Genomic DNA, 13,610 nt, shown 5'->3' with positions numbered 1-13,610 from the left:
ACATACACACACTTCACGCACACAGAGGGGGTACTTCAGTGCAAAATGTCCTTTTCTATCCTGCAAAGCTTTAATAAAAAGGATTTTTTTTCATTAACGGGATATATCGCTTTGTCTCTCCTAAGGTTTTGAACCAGAACAAATTAAGATCAGACTCGTACATGCAGCTCCAACAGACCAAGACATTTTCATTTCCACTCCACTAAATATAAACTTGCAGCTCTTTCCTACAGAATCTCTCTATTTCTCTGTCTCCCTGGAAAAAGAAGAAGAATTGCAGTTTTTTCTCTCTTTTTTTGGCTCAGTCTGTGACCAATTACATTGCTGCAGGACTGCATGAGCTAAAACTGTAAACTGCTCCTCAGTGTTAACAAGAGGGAGACATATTGAATAGACTGTATTGATAAACACATGAAATGCACAAGAGTGGCCAACAGATCTTAACTCATCAGATTATTTAACAGCCATGATTAAAAAACGTGCATCTTTGCTGCAGGTTATGCAACAACCTCACTGTGTCATCATAATGATATGCAAAAACACAATTGATCCTTTCAGGGAAGCACACGCATGCTCTTACTCTGTATCCGTCAGTTTCATCATCACGGATAATTCATTTCCACTTTATTTATTTATTTATTTAACATTCTGCACTTTAATCCTCTTTTTTTTTTTCCTTTTTGAAGTGTGGGTGTAGAGATTTACCACGGCAGCCAGTTATGCATCCACCAACCCCGTACACACAGTCAGTCACATTCAGTACATACAGATCATGTGTTCACACTGAGTGGGCATCTATTAGTCTGCAGAGAGCTGTGTGTGTGCGTGTGTGTACGTGTGCAGCTGTCGGCAGGCAGCGTGGAACTTTTACCACCCTCAACCATTTACATTTATTTATAGATTTAAGCTATTGATCTCATATGCACCAGAGCTCTGCTGCCATTTTACATATAGGAGGTGATGCTGCTGTCAGTTGTTCTGCAGGGCCAAGGCTGAATATACTGATCATTGTTACCGCATGTTACAGTTGATCATTAATATTTACTGTATTATAGTTTACTTTGTTGACGTTTTACTGTTGCAGTTTACTTTGGTTAGTGTTGCTAATTTGATTTGGTTATTTCGATGTTAAAGGGATAGTTCAACATTTTGGCAAATTGGCCCATTGCCATAATCCCTATAGTCATAGCAGTAGGTTCGTTACCTTTAATTGTCGGTGCTACGGAGGCTAATGGGATTTCTTGGTTTCCCCCATCAAACTCATCAAATACACAATCCAACAACTCCAAAACGCTCTGGTGGACAAGTTGTGACCTGCACATTCACCACGCTATGAGATAATAACAGAACGTTACCAGACAGAGTTGTTTTAGAGGGAAATTCATGCAAAACCACTGATGCGCGTTCCCGTTGCGGGCAGTTTTTCAATCTCTGTATTTTCCTCTAAAACAACTCTGTCTGGTAACGTTGTGTTATTATCTCATAGCGTGGTGAATGTGCAGGTCACAACTTGTCCACCAGAGCGTTTTGGAGTTGTTGGATTGTGCAGCTCGCCGCTTTGATGGGGGAAACCAAGAAATCCCATTAGCCTCCGTAGCACCGACAATTAAAGGTAACGAACCTACTGCTATGACTATAGGGATTATGGCAATGGGCCAATTTTCCACAATGTTGAACTATCCCTTTAAGCGTTTTTATCAGTCACTTGTGAAGAACTTTGAGTTGCATTTGAAGTATTTAAGTCCTTTGTAAATAAAGTTTATTGTCAGATTTCCCTTTTGCTGCAGAGCTGCACACTGACTCTCTACTGAGTGTTAAAACATAAATCAGAACTGAAAGATTTCCTGTGCAGAGGACCGACTGTCTGAAGTCAGATCCTGTGGACAGGAGATGGTAACGTCCTCTGTCCTCGGTGTCACAGGAGTTGATACATGAGCGTGGATAATAACACACACTCCGCTGCACACGAGCAAACAGTTCATTGTTTTCTGAGAAATCCTCGCCGCTGCATAGTAACACCCGGTGGCATCCTGCAGCAGCGGCTCCACCACCACTGACGGATGTGGTAGCTACTCTGCTAATTGGATTTGATTTGATTTCCCCTGGATAGCAGAGCCCAGCAAATTCTCCAACTGATTCCTGCTCTGTTTACTTACCCCTGGCTGTGTGTGTGTGTGTTTGTACGTGTGCATGTGTGTGCGCCTGTCCTCCGCGTGTCTGTGCCAGACAGTCTGAGAATAGCCTGTCTGGAATTTGACTCGTTGTTGAAAAGCTTGACCAATTAACAGCTCTGTTACAGTGGCAGTGGTTCGTCCTCACCAGGACACCTCTGGATGTAATAACGACCTTTCAGCTTCTCTTTCACGCACGCACTCACACACTGATCTTGATCCCGAAAGGCTGCTGGACGTGTCCTGAACGCCACTGTTGTTGAGATGTTGAACTTTTCTCTGAGAACACCACGGCTGCTGGTGACAGAGGGCATTATAAAATAAACTGTGCTGTGTGCGCTGAGAGGACAAGACCCTCCGTCCTCACACGTGTCTCTTGTTGTCTCTGTGTCCATTAGAGGCCAGATGAGGAGGTGGTGGTGGACCAGGGAGGCACCAGCTCGGTGCTGAACATCCACTATGAGAAGGAGGAACTAGAAGGTGAGTGGTCTGCACGGGTGGAGAAAGTCATCAAACCTCTGGACTTAAAGGGATAGTTCACTCAAAATTGAAATTTCACTCATTATCTACTCACCCTCATGTCGACTAAGGGCTGGGAGAAGTTTCAGAGTCCTCCGTGGCTTCTCTGCGTTACACCGGGGCTCCGTGCAACACTGCATGTCCATTTGACAGTTGCAAATGGATACCACTTTTCTTCGTAACAAAAAGACACACCAAAAAACATCCAAATACCTCCATGCTGCTCGTATGTAATGTCCCTCTTGTATTGAAGCCCCAAAATGCGAAACTGTTCTGAATAAAATTAAACAAGTCTCATTGTAGTGGAAGCTCCTCTTCCTGGTCCGTTCAAATCTCGCGAGATTTCAATACAAGACGGACATTACATACGAGCAGCATGGAGGTATTTGGATGTTTTTTGGTGTGTCTTTTTGTTACGAAGACAGTTGGTATCCATTTGCAACCGTTATATGGACATGCACTGCTACGCCGAGACCCCCTGTAACTCAGAGAAGTCACGGAGGACTCTGAAACTTCTCCCAGCCCTTAGTCGACATGAGGGTGAGTAGATAATGAGTGCAATTTGAATTTTGGGTGAACTATTCTTTTAAAAGAGAATTCCGGTCATTTTTGACCCCTAAATCGTTGTCCTGATGGTCAGTGTTGGGGGGAGCAACAAACGCGACTTAAATTGATGCAGGCAAACCAGAGTTACACCATGGTTACCCGGCGCTAGGGATAGCAACAGCGCTAAACTATGGGGACAGTTCTTTCAACCACAACAAAACAAATATATCAAATATCTATGGTACATGACTGGAATCCTTAGACACACCACTGAACTCATATAGTGTACAGTATAAACAGTATAAACTTTGTGTTTTTGCATGTAGTCACTCACCTCAGACAGCCGAACTCTGAAACATCCTGGAAAGACATTACTATCCGATCGCAGAGTGCCTGCTCTCCCCGACACAGAAACTAACACTTTTTCCTTGTTGTGATGACCTGAGACATTTTGGACATTACTGCACTGCACTGCTCGACCGTTTATTTTTGTAAAGAAATCTTCACAACATGGAAAAAGTGTTTGTTTGTTCCTGTCAGGAAAATGATTTAGGGGTCAAAAATGGCCAGAATTCTCCTTTAAAGCGCCCACGTATTAAAACATTTTTTTTGAATTGCTGACGGTTTTAAAGCAGAACTATGCAAGTCGGCCGGAAATAGCTCGCTCCTTCGTTGGTTTCTCTTTTTTTCCCTCTCCGGAGCTCCCCCACAGTTCTGGGAGGCACATGTCACTGTCCCCCTAGACGTGCTTGTGTTTACTGCTGTTTGCTAAGCCCTGCTAACACCGAGCTAACGCTAACACGGAGCTAACGCTAACACCGAGCTAACGCTATGCTAACACGGAGCTAACGCTAATACAGCCACACACAGGCACAAAGACACAGACATACACACACAGGAATAAAGGTTCCAAAACGCGAAGGTGTGTGTGTGTGTCATGATGTATTACATTATCTTATAAAAGACCCATGGTGTGTGTATCTGTGTTAGCATTAGCTCCCCGTTAGCCACAAGCTGAACTTCATCAGTAAACATTTCATGTTTCCATGGTTTCCTCCAACTTTCCGAACTCAAACCAATCACGATTCGTGACATGCATGACGTCATATGCGTTCTTATCTCGTACTGCCGTAAGGCAGTTTCTCGCGATACTTCTATCCATTGACGAGATTTGTAACACCGAGACGGACGACTGATCTTGCAAGTGCGGTTTTCAGCCAGTGGGGGGGGTGAGCGCATTGGCCTAGACCCCATTCACTTCATAACAGGTCACTCAACCATCACAGTGACTCTGAGCCACAATAATTACAGCCCAAATCCTGCATAGTTCTGCTTTAACTTTAAATATGATGCTGCGTTTTGCTGCATGTGACATCACACCTGAGTCTGTGCTGTAACTGCAGCTGTGTTGCCATTGATGACTGAAAGGGAGTGTTGTGCTGGCAAATAATAAGATAATGATTGGTAGCCGATCAATCTGGGTGTCCCCAGTACAAACATAGAAAATATAAATACAGGCCCAGAACAGCAGGATTTACAGGTGGAACATCCACTGCACTGTGAATGCAGTTTAAAAAAAAGGGGAAAAAAAGCAATAAATATGTCCGCATTCTCACATAAAGATGAAGCTGCAGGGCTCAGGTCTTAGACCTAGGCTTAGAGATACTTTATTGATCCCAAAGGAAATTCAAGTATCCAGTAGAGAAATATATATATACTGTATGACACAAAGAAGTAAGAAAAAAATATACACTGACTGTACACATCCTTATGAAACTATGTCAACACATATGTCGTGAATAAAATACAGAAAAAAGAAAAAACTGTACCTAATTAAATATGCATAATGTATAAAACTATAAAACTGTGCAAAGGAAAAAAAACTGTGCAAATGATTGTTAGACAGGCAGGAACTGCCGTTAGCCACACGGTGCAGTGATACCTGCACATACTCACAGTGAAGGTCGTTGTCAGGTAATGATTTACAGGATGACACGGTCATGTTGTGTCCTCGGTTCTTGCCTTCGTCCTCCACCTCCTCTCTGTCGCCCTCTAACTCAACCTCCTCCTCCTCCTCCTCCTCCTCCTCCTCCTCCTCCTCCTCTCTCTCTGCCTCCATGTTTGTTTTCACAGTTTTCATTGCAGCTTTTCAGTTTCTGCAGAAGTTTTGGTGCCAAATTCTGGTGTGTTTTCTGAATGTTTCCAAGATTTTAGTCTTCAGTGAAGTGTCTGACATAAAAAAAAACAAGTGTGTGATGTTTTTAGTGTGTGTTACAGAATTGAAAACAAAGTGAAAAGCAGAAAATGTGTTTTTCCTTTGGTGCCTTTCTGAAGCTCTTGATGCTGTGAAGCCTCAGCAAACAGAGACTTTTCTGTTTTTACACTTTCATTTGCAGAACTCTTTTATTTGTTGATTTTCAGCTTTGATAAAATTGACTCTGTTTTACTTTTTTTTATTCCAAACTGTGGCTGACACAACAACATGTGCATGATGAGTATACTGTCACTACCAGTGACCTTTGCAGCTGCAGTTTGCATTTCATTACGAGAAAATGTTATTCTGCACAACAACAACATGACTCATACATCCTGAGCTCAACAGATATTCTACATGCAGACACTTTAAGTTGCTGCAGGACGACATCCATGAGTATTTAGGAGCCGGAGTGCGATGACGTCTGACTGATGGAAACACTCATAAAGAATCTCTGTGGTTGAAGTTGTTGCTTGAAGACTCAGTGAATCTAATTATCTTGCACCACAGGTGTCGACCTCGCTCAGCCTCCAACGGCTCATCAATGCTTTATGAGGCCAAACAGTCAGATGATGTGAAGTTTTCTCCATAATTAAGTCATTCCTTATTGGTGTGCACGTGCATGTGTGTGTGTGTGTGTGTGTGTGTGTGCGCGTGTGTGTGATATTGCCTCCTTCATCATCAGTGGAGATGGATGCAACTAAAACATTAATAATGAATCCTGCGTCTATTCAGATGAGTGTTGGGGGAGGGAGGTTTGGGGGTTATCTGTCATCACAGTAGGGGAACAGGTGTGTATAAGTGTGTATAAATGCATGTGTGTGTGTGTGTGTGTGTGTGTGTTTGTGTGTGTCACTTGGCCCATTATCACTGCCCTGCGGGGATAATAACATGTTTAGTGATGGAGAACTTCGTCTTGTATCCTCACTGCACCTCAAGGTATTTTTGTGAAGTAGAAACTAACACTTATGTAAACAGACACACACAAGTCAAAGTTGTATTTTCTGTCGTAGCTTTGATATCAGAGAGTTAAACTCTGTTACTGTCGGTGTCACACACACACAGACAGACAGACAGAGACACACACACACACACACACACACACACACACACACACACACGTTGAGCCTCTCGTTATCGCAGCATGTTGAACACTCTCACACTGAATGCACTGATGATAATTACAGATGGCAGCGGTTTCCAGACTAATGTGGGGCAGGAAGCAGAAACTGTTGTTCCCAGATATCTCCCTGTGGAGATTCAGACCAGCACCTCTCTGTCTCTCTCTGTCTCTCGCTCTCTGTCTCTCTCTGTCTCTCTCTCTCTGTCTCATTTTAACACTTTCACTTTCACTCTCTTCAACCGTCTGGGCCTTGTTCAGCTCAGATTTGATCCTTCACCTCATCCTCTTCTCTTTTACTCTGCCTTACTTTCTCAGTTTTTCCATCTCGACAGCAGGAAGAGGACAGATTTAGCCCGAGGAGGATGAAATAACTATTTATTTGTGTGGACGAAAAGCACACAAACACAACAATCCAGTGAATTAGAATGAAATTATAGTGCAGGATATGGACCCTAGACTGAATTTAGATGGGATAAAATGTTTGGACTAGGTTTTGTTTCTATGGAAGTTGTCAAAAATTCTAAAAAGCCTTTTGTAAAGTTGAAACTCCAAAGAACTCTTCTATTAAATAGATGAAGTGACTCACAAATCTCTGAAGGCCAAAGAGAAAACTGTATTCAGGACAGAACAGGCAGGATGTTTTGGTTTGGGATCTCCATTGACTAAGAGACCAAAACAGAAAAATGTGGTTTATTATGTGAGTTTCTTTGTCTAAATGGACCTTGTCCTTATTTATGTATCGATATTTAAATCTACAGAGTTCAGAGAGAAGCTCATCAGACAGATATAGAAGAGATAAATAATCAAGAAGAACACGCAGTAACTGAACTGTGCAGAAACTTTATGGCTGTTTTCTGTTTTTTTAATGGATGGATAGAAACTTTAAATGATCTTTTGCAGGAAATTATATACCAGTAGTTAAAACAGGAGCAACAATCATCACACACACACACAGCAACAGCAGAAAACAAAAGCAGAAAAACAGATCTATCTAGTTGGTAAAAAAAAAGAAGAAAAACATTTCAACTAAAATATTCTGTGCTCTAAACCATTACTGCTAAATTAATAAAACGATAAAATACTGGTAAGGTAAAGTAAAATAGATAATGCTCTGTTGGCTCAACTACAAGGCCGGAGTGAAACATTAAAGGGATAGTTCAACATTATGGCAAATTGATCCATTGCCATAATCGCTATAGTCATGGCAGTAGGTTCGTTACCTTTAATTGTCGGTGCAAGCTATTTTTAGAACGGCGGAGCAGAGCCGTGAGCTGCTCAAAGCTACGCTATGGAGGCTCATGGGATTTCTTGGTTTCCCTCATCAAACTCAAAACATCAAACATCAAACTGAGCAGCTCACGGCTCTGCTCCACCGTTCTGAAAATAGCTTGCACCAACAATTAAAGGTAATGAACCTACTGCTATGACTATAGGGATTATGGCGATAGGCCAATTTGCCAAAATGTTGAACTATCCCTTTAACAATAAAGAACAATGTAAATGTAAATCTGAGGGGCAAAGGAGATGATAACAATTATATTATCGTAAAAAAGTGACAAGAAACAACAGTAAAGGAAGAATAAGAGTGAGAGTGTGTAGAAACATTAACACAACCTCTCTGTCTCGTGTCCAGGCCACAGGACGCTGTTCGTGGGCGTCCGGATGCCGAGGCAGAGCCACCGTCACCACAAGCCCCACGGCTCCCGGCACCGCAAGAGAGAGAAACGAGCAGGAAGCAGCAGCGCAACACAACAGAGCGAGGGAACGGACACAACCACCTCCTCTCATGGTAACACACGCACACAGACACTGATACAGACACAGACACAGACACACACACACACACACACACACACACACACACACACACACACACACACACTCTTGTTAGGATAACCTTTTCCTCACATTGCAGCTTGCTTTAAATCTCACACGTCTTCTGTTTGTGAGTTGAGAGCAGCTCCGTGTGAAACCTACAGGATAGTTAGTGGATGCTACACAAAGCCTGTCAATACTGTAGGCATTAAGGCAGGCACGCACACACACACACACACACACACACACACACACACACACACACACACACACACACACACACACACACACACACACACACACACACAAAGCACTCCAGGGTGAAATTGACATGGCCACTAATTAACCACCAAAGTACAGGAACTAGTGTGTTGTCAGAGGCATTTGTGTACATGAGAGTGTGCTGCATATATGTTTGTCTGTGTTTATTATCTAAAAGCAGAAGAGTCTGTTTTTGTATTATTATTCCAACAATATCTTTATTTATTTCCAAACATATTAACACACATTCTGTATATAACCACTGGGACATAAATGCTCCTGCCACAAACCATTTAGAACAAACCTCCACCCACCTAACAACAAAACAGCCACATAAGTAAATAATAGAGAAAGAAAAAAACAACAACAAACACAATAAAATAAAAAGGGGTATAAGAATACACATAACTAATTGTACCCTGCACATACTCACAAGTTATACACTACATGTTAGTTAGTGGGCATTCAACACCAAACAGTAAGCATCTTAACTGCAGAGGGCTACTTATACTGTAGGTCATCCGCAGGTGCTTCTATTATGTGGGATAAATCTTTATGTGTAAGAAAATTTCATTTAAAGAGGAACTACGTAAGTCCGGTCTCTTTTCCTCTGTGATGCTAACCCTCCTCTCGGTGCATTTGTTTACAACGAAGCTAGCGAGAAAACAATCACTAGAGCGGTAGGTAGATATACAGTATATGATGTTACGACACGCACGTGGAAGGCAGAGCCTCCATTCTCCCTTGTGTTAAGTTTATTAAACCATCACAATTACTCCGAAACTGTTTATTAAGGTAAAGATTTTACATAGTTAAATGAATAGTTCACCAAAAAATGAAAACTTTATATGAGTAATAGCGACCGACACAAAAACGTCCATAAAACTACACAAAAACCATTTAATATTCCTCCACACTGCTCGTCCACTGCAATCCAAGTGTCCTGAAGGGATATAGTCCAGAGTTTACTGGAAACTATGTAATTTAGGACATTTTTGCAGCCTAAACAGTCCTGTATTGAATTTGCCTCGGGCGCGCTCTCGCGTTCACGCCATGCACACGGACGTGACCGGACTTGCCTAAATGACTTTGTTTCCAGTAAACTCTGGACTATCTCCCTTCAGGACACTTGGATTGCAGTGGACGAGCAGTGTGGAGGAATATTAAATGGTTTTTGTGTAGTTTTATGGACGTTTTTGTGTCGGGCGCTATTGACTCTCATATAAAGTTTTGGTTGGACTAGGAACCGGCCTCCCGGGTCTCCAGATGCACTTTGAGGAATAAAAAACTACTCCGGAGTATTCATCAGCATGAGGATGAGTCACTAATGACTGAATTTCATTTTTTGGCGAACTATTCCTTTAAGCTACAAATTCTGCATAGTTTCTCTTTAAAGTTTATCAAAAATTGGTTGCTTACCCCTGATCGCATACATGATCTTTTCTATCCACCTCCTTCCAGGCAGTTGCAATAACTCTTTTGGCCAACAACAGGCCCATATCTAAACATAATCTGATATCTCATTTTGGTTCTAAATGTGATTTTATCTCTAACATTTCCTCAATACGCTGTTAAACTTCTTCCCAAGAAAGTCTTTATTTGAGCACACTGACACAAACAGTGGGAAATCGTGCCCTTTTCCTTGTCACATATTATGCTAACATCTGGTATGGCACTGTTGAATTCATTATGTTCGTATAAGAACGCATTAACCAGTTGTACTGCAAAACTTTAGACATGTGTTCACTGTTTGTGATTGTGCTTTGGAAGAAGAGATATTCTCCTGTAGAGAAGAGTCATTTAAATGGGATGTAAAGACAAAGTAAACAGGATTGTGTGTGTTTGTTGAAGCGTATTTCAGTTCAGCTCTCATCCTCTCATCCTCTCACCTCGTCAGACACACCGTCCCAGAGGGTCCAGTTCATCCTGGGCACAGAGGAGGATGCTGAACATGTGGCCCACGAGCTGTTCACCGAGCTGGACGAGATCTGTGTGAAGGAAGGCAAGGATGCTGAGTGGAAGGAAACAGCCAGGTCAGGATCTCCTCCGGGAGCCGTTGGCAACAATAAAGTCTCTGTCAGCTCCACGTCGGCACCGCTTCTGGGAAAAAGTGTGCGAGTAGTTGCGAGTAGTTACATGTAAAAGCTTAGAGGATCGTTTCCCGGTCGGTTTACTGCAGGCGCAGCGCTCCAAGGGGAGAAATGAACACGAGGTGACAATGTGACAATGTTCATTTGTTTTGTTCGTTCATTGCTGATCAAATGTCAAATCTCAGAATCACAGCCTGATGTCAGACGTCTCCCTCGTCCGTCCGTCTTCTGTGGTTGACATTTATGTCGAAGGGATTTTTTCCAGAGGAAACAGTTTTAAAATCAATGTAAATAATGTGAAGCTGATTTATGTTTGTGCAGGGAGGAAACAGTTCTTCTGCAAAGTCCTCAGGTCGGATCTGCCTGCAGTGAATCTTAAAAGAGCGGACGTAGAAAGTACAACAGCTCTTTACAGAGACAGTGAACCTCAGGCAACGACAGACAGAGCCATCATGTGATTAATAGAAGATAGAAAAAGAGAAAACTGCAAACAGATTTAATACCGGCTTTATTCTTGTTAGAAGCGCCGCTAACAATGCAATAAAAAAAAAAAGAACGTCTTATTAAATGTTCAAATGAAATGTAAATTCCTGGCTTCTTCTGAATTAAAGATGACGCTTAATATCATTTATTATTCATCATTTGCAATGATTCTTTGTACATTTATGCAGAGGGCTGTTTGCTGCCAACCCTCTAACCTCCCAACCCTCCTCTGCAGCTTGCCCACCAGTTTCAAAGTTTTAAATTGTAATTCGACCAATAATTTTTATGCTCTGAGTGACTAAAAGTGGATATAAGTGTACTAATACTTCAGACTAACTACTTGTGTCTCTTCCAGGTGGCTGAAGTTTGAGGAGGACGTGGAGGACGGCGGTGAGCGGTGGAGCAAGCCTTACGTGGCCACGCTGTCCCTGCACAGCCTGTTCGAGCTCCGCAGCTGCATCATCAACGGCAGCGTGCTGCTCGACATGCACGCCGACTGCATCGAAGAGATCGCCGGTGAGAACCGGAGCTTTATGTCCAATCACAAACGAGCTCATAGGACCCTCTGTCTGTCCATCTGTCCGTCTGTCTGTCTGACTCGGTCTCTGATGTAAAACAGGCTCCATATCTCAAACTAAAACGTCCCTTTGATGTGGATTATGAATCCATTTATCCTCCTCAGAGAGGAGACACATGTACCGTACACGCCTGAGGGGAGAACCGTCAATGTACTGGAGGATGCAGAAACACAGACGACGTTTACATGCAGTCAATATTCAGGTTAAAGGGATAGTTCAACATTTTGGCAAATTGGCCCATTGCCATAATCCCTATAGTTTTAGCAGTAGGTTTGTTACCTTTAATTGTCGGTGCAAGCTATTTTTAGAACGGCGGAGCAGAGCCGTGAGCTGCTCAGAGCTACGCTACGGAGGCTAATGGGATTTCTTGGTTTCCCTCATCAAACTAATCAAATACACAATCCAACAACTCCAAAACGCTCTGGTGGACAAGTTGTGACTTGCACATTCACCACGCTATGAGATACTAGCAGAACGTTACCAGACAGAGTTGTTTTAGAGGGAAATTCATGCAAAACTTCTGATGCACGTTGCCTTCAGGGACAGTTTTTCATCAAGTAGTCTCTGTATTTACCTCTAAAACAACTCTGTACTGTAGCACAAACGTTTGATTGTGCAGGGTCACACTACACTACACTACACTGCGCCGTGTGTGAGTGTCTTTATCTCTACACAGTGTTTAACCGGAGTAACGCAGCTGATCCAAGAAGCTCTCTGAACTTCTGTTGAACCTGATTTACATAAATTCTACACACAGAACACACTCATTTGCATGCAAGTGTGCAATTAACTATACACAAGTGACTGGGTAAGTCCATGAGTGTAAATATGACCAAAACACTGACTCCACACACACACTGACACCGACACAGGTTAGTCTCTGATGTGCAAATGCATTAATTTATTTATGTACATGACATCATTTACACACACAGACATAGACACACAGGGATAACACCAGCCTGGTCACGCTCCATCTCTCCGTCTTCCTCATGGTCACACTGTGACAGGTTTATAATAGAAACAGCCTTGTTGTTGTTGTTGCCGTCGGTCGTTTCTTCCTCCTCTTCTCCTCCATCTCTCTTCCACCTCTTCTTCTCTCCTCCCTCTCTTCTCCATGTGACTCCTGCCAGCAGCACCTGGACTCTCTGAGTCTGAGCCAGCACGGTTAGAAGAAGAAGAGGAAGTTTTGTCATTTATTTAATTGTGTATTATTGGAGGAAAACCAAACTGAGACCAAGAGAGTGGAGCAACAAAATGCTCCTCTGACCCTCAGCTGATGATTATTGTTGATTGTCAAGCATGAAATAGAACAAATAAAAAAGCAACATGATGCTTTATGGTGAGTCCGTTCAATCCAGAGATGCTGCGTTCAATGACAGTGTTGCTGCCGCTTACCTGCCAACCACTGTCACTGTTACGGACACACACAAAAATCCATCAATCAATCAAAACGTCATCTTAATCAACACCCTATGTAAATGGTAATAGACCAAAGAAACGTATTTGCGGCTCCTTCACACCTGATTGTTCTGAATAGAATAAAACATTCAGATTTAACTATTAAATAGGGAGCTGTAAAATTAATTACCAATAACTAACTGAAGAATTAAAAAAAAGAAGAAGTATATACCGTATATTTAGAGCTGGGTATCGCTACTGATTTACCGAATAGATTCAATTCCGATTCACAAGGTCCCGATTTGTTTTGATTTCTGATATGATTTGATTCGATATTGATTCATTCAGAGATATTTTGGTTTTAATACC

The 13,610-nt window shown here is 42.3% G+C and overlaps 1 protein-coding gene across 5 annotated transcripts in view; it reads left to right on the top strand.

The window, feature by feature from the left end:
* Positions 1-13,610, top strand: part of slc4a8 (solute carrier family 4 member 8) — a 51,136-nt gene that overhangs the window by 17,753 nt on the left and 19,773 nt on the right. For all 5 annotated transcript variants that reach the window (XM_085775575.1, XM_085775576.1, XM_085775573.1 and 2 more), the window contains 4 exons: positions 2,570-2,651; positions 8,247-8,402; positions 10,587-10,722; positions 11,618-11,778. In XM_085775575.1, the coding sequence (XP_085631701.1) occupies positions 2,570-2,651; positions 8,247-8,402; positions 10,587-10,722; positions 11,618-11,778 (535 nt within the window). The remainder of the gene's footprint in view (positions 1-2,569; positions 2,652-8,246; positions 8,403-10,586; positions 10,723-11,617; positions 11,779-13,610) is intronic.

Source organism: Trachurus japonicus, chromosome 5 (genome assembly GCF_045865225.1).
Source record: "Trachurus japonicus isolate A0001 chromosome 5, Traja_1.0".
NCBI classification, from domain to species: domain Eukaryota; kingdom Metazoa; phylum Chordata; class Actinopteri; order Carangiformes; family Carangidae; genus Trachurus; species Trachurus japonicus.
Note: the sequence above shows the minus strand (reverse complement) of the source record. Positions and strands in the feature narration are given on the sequence as shown.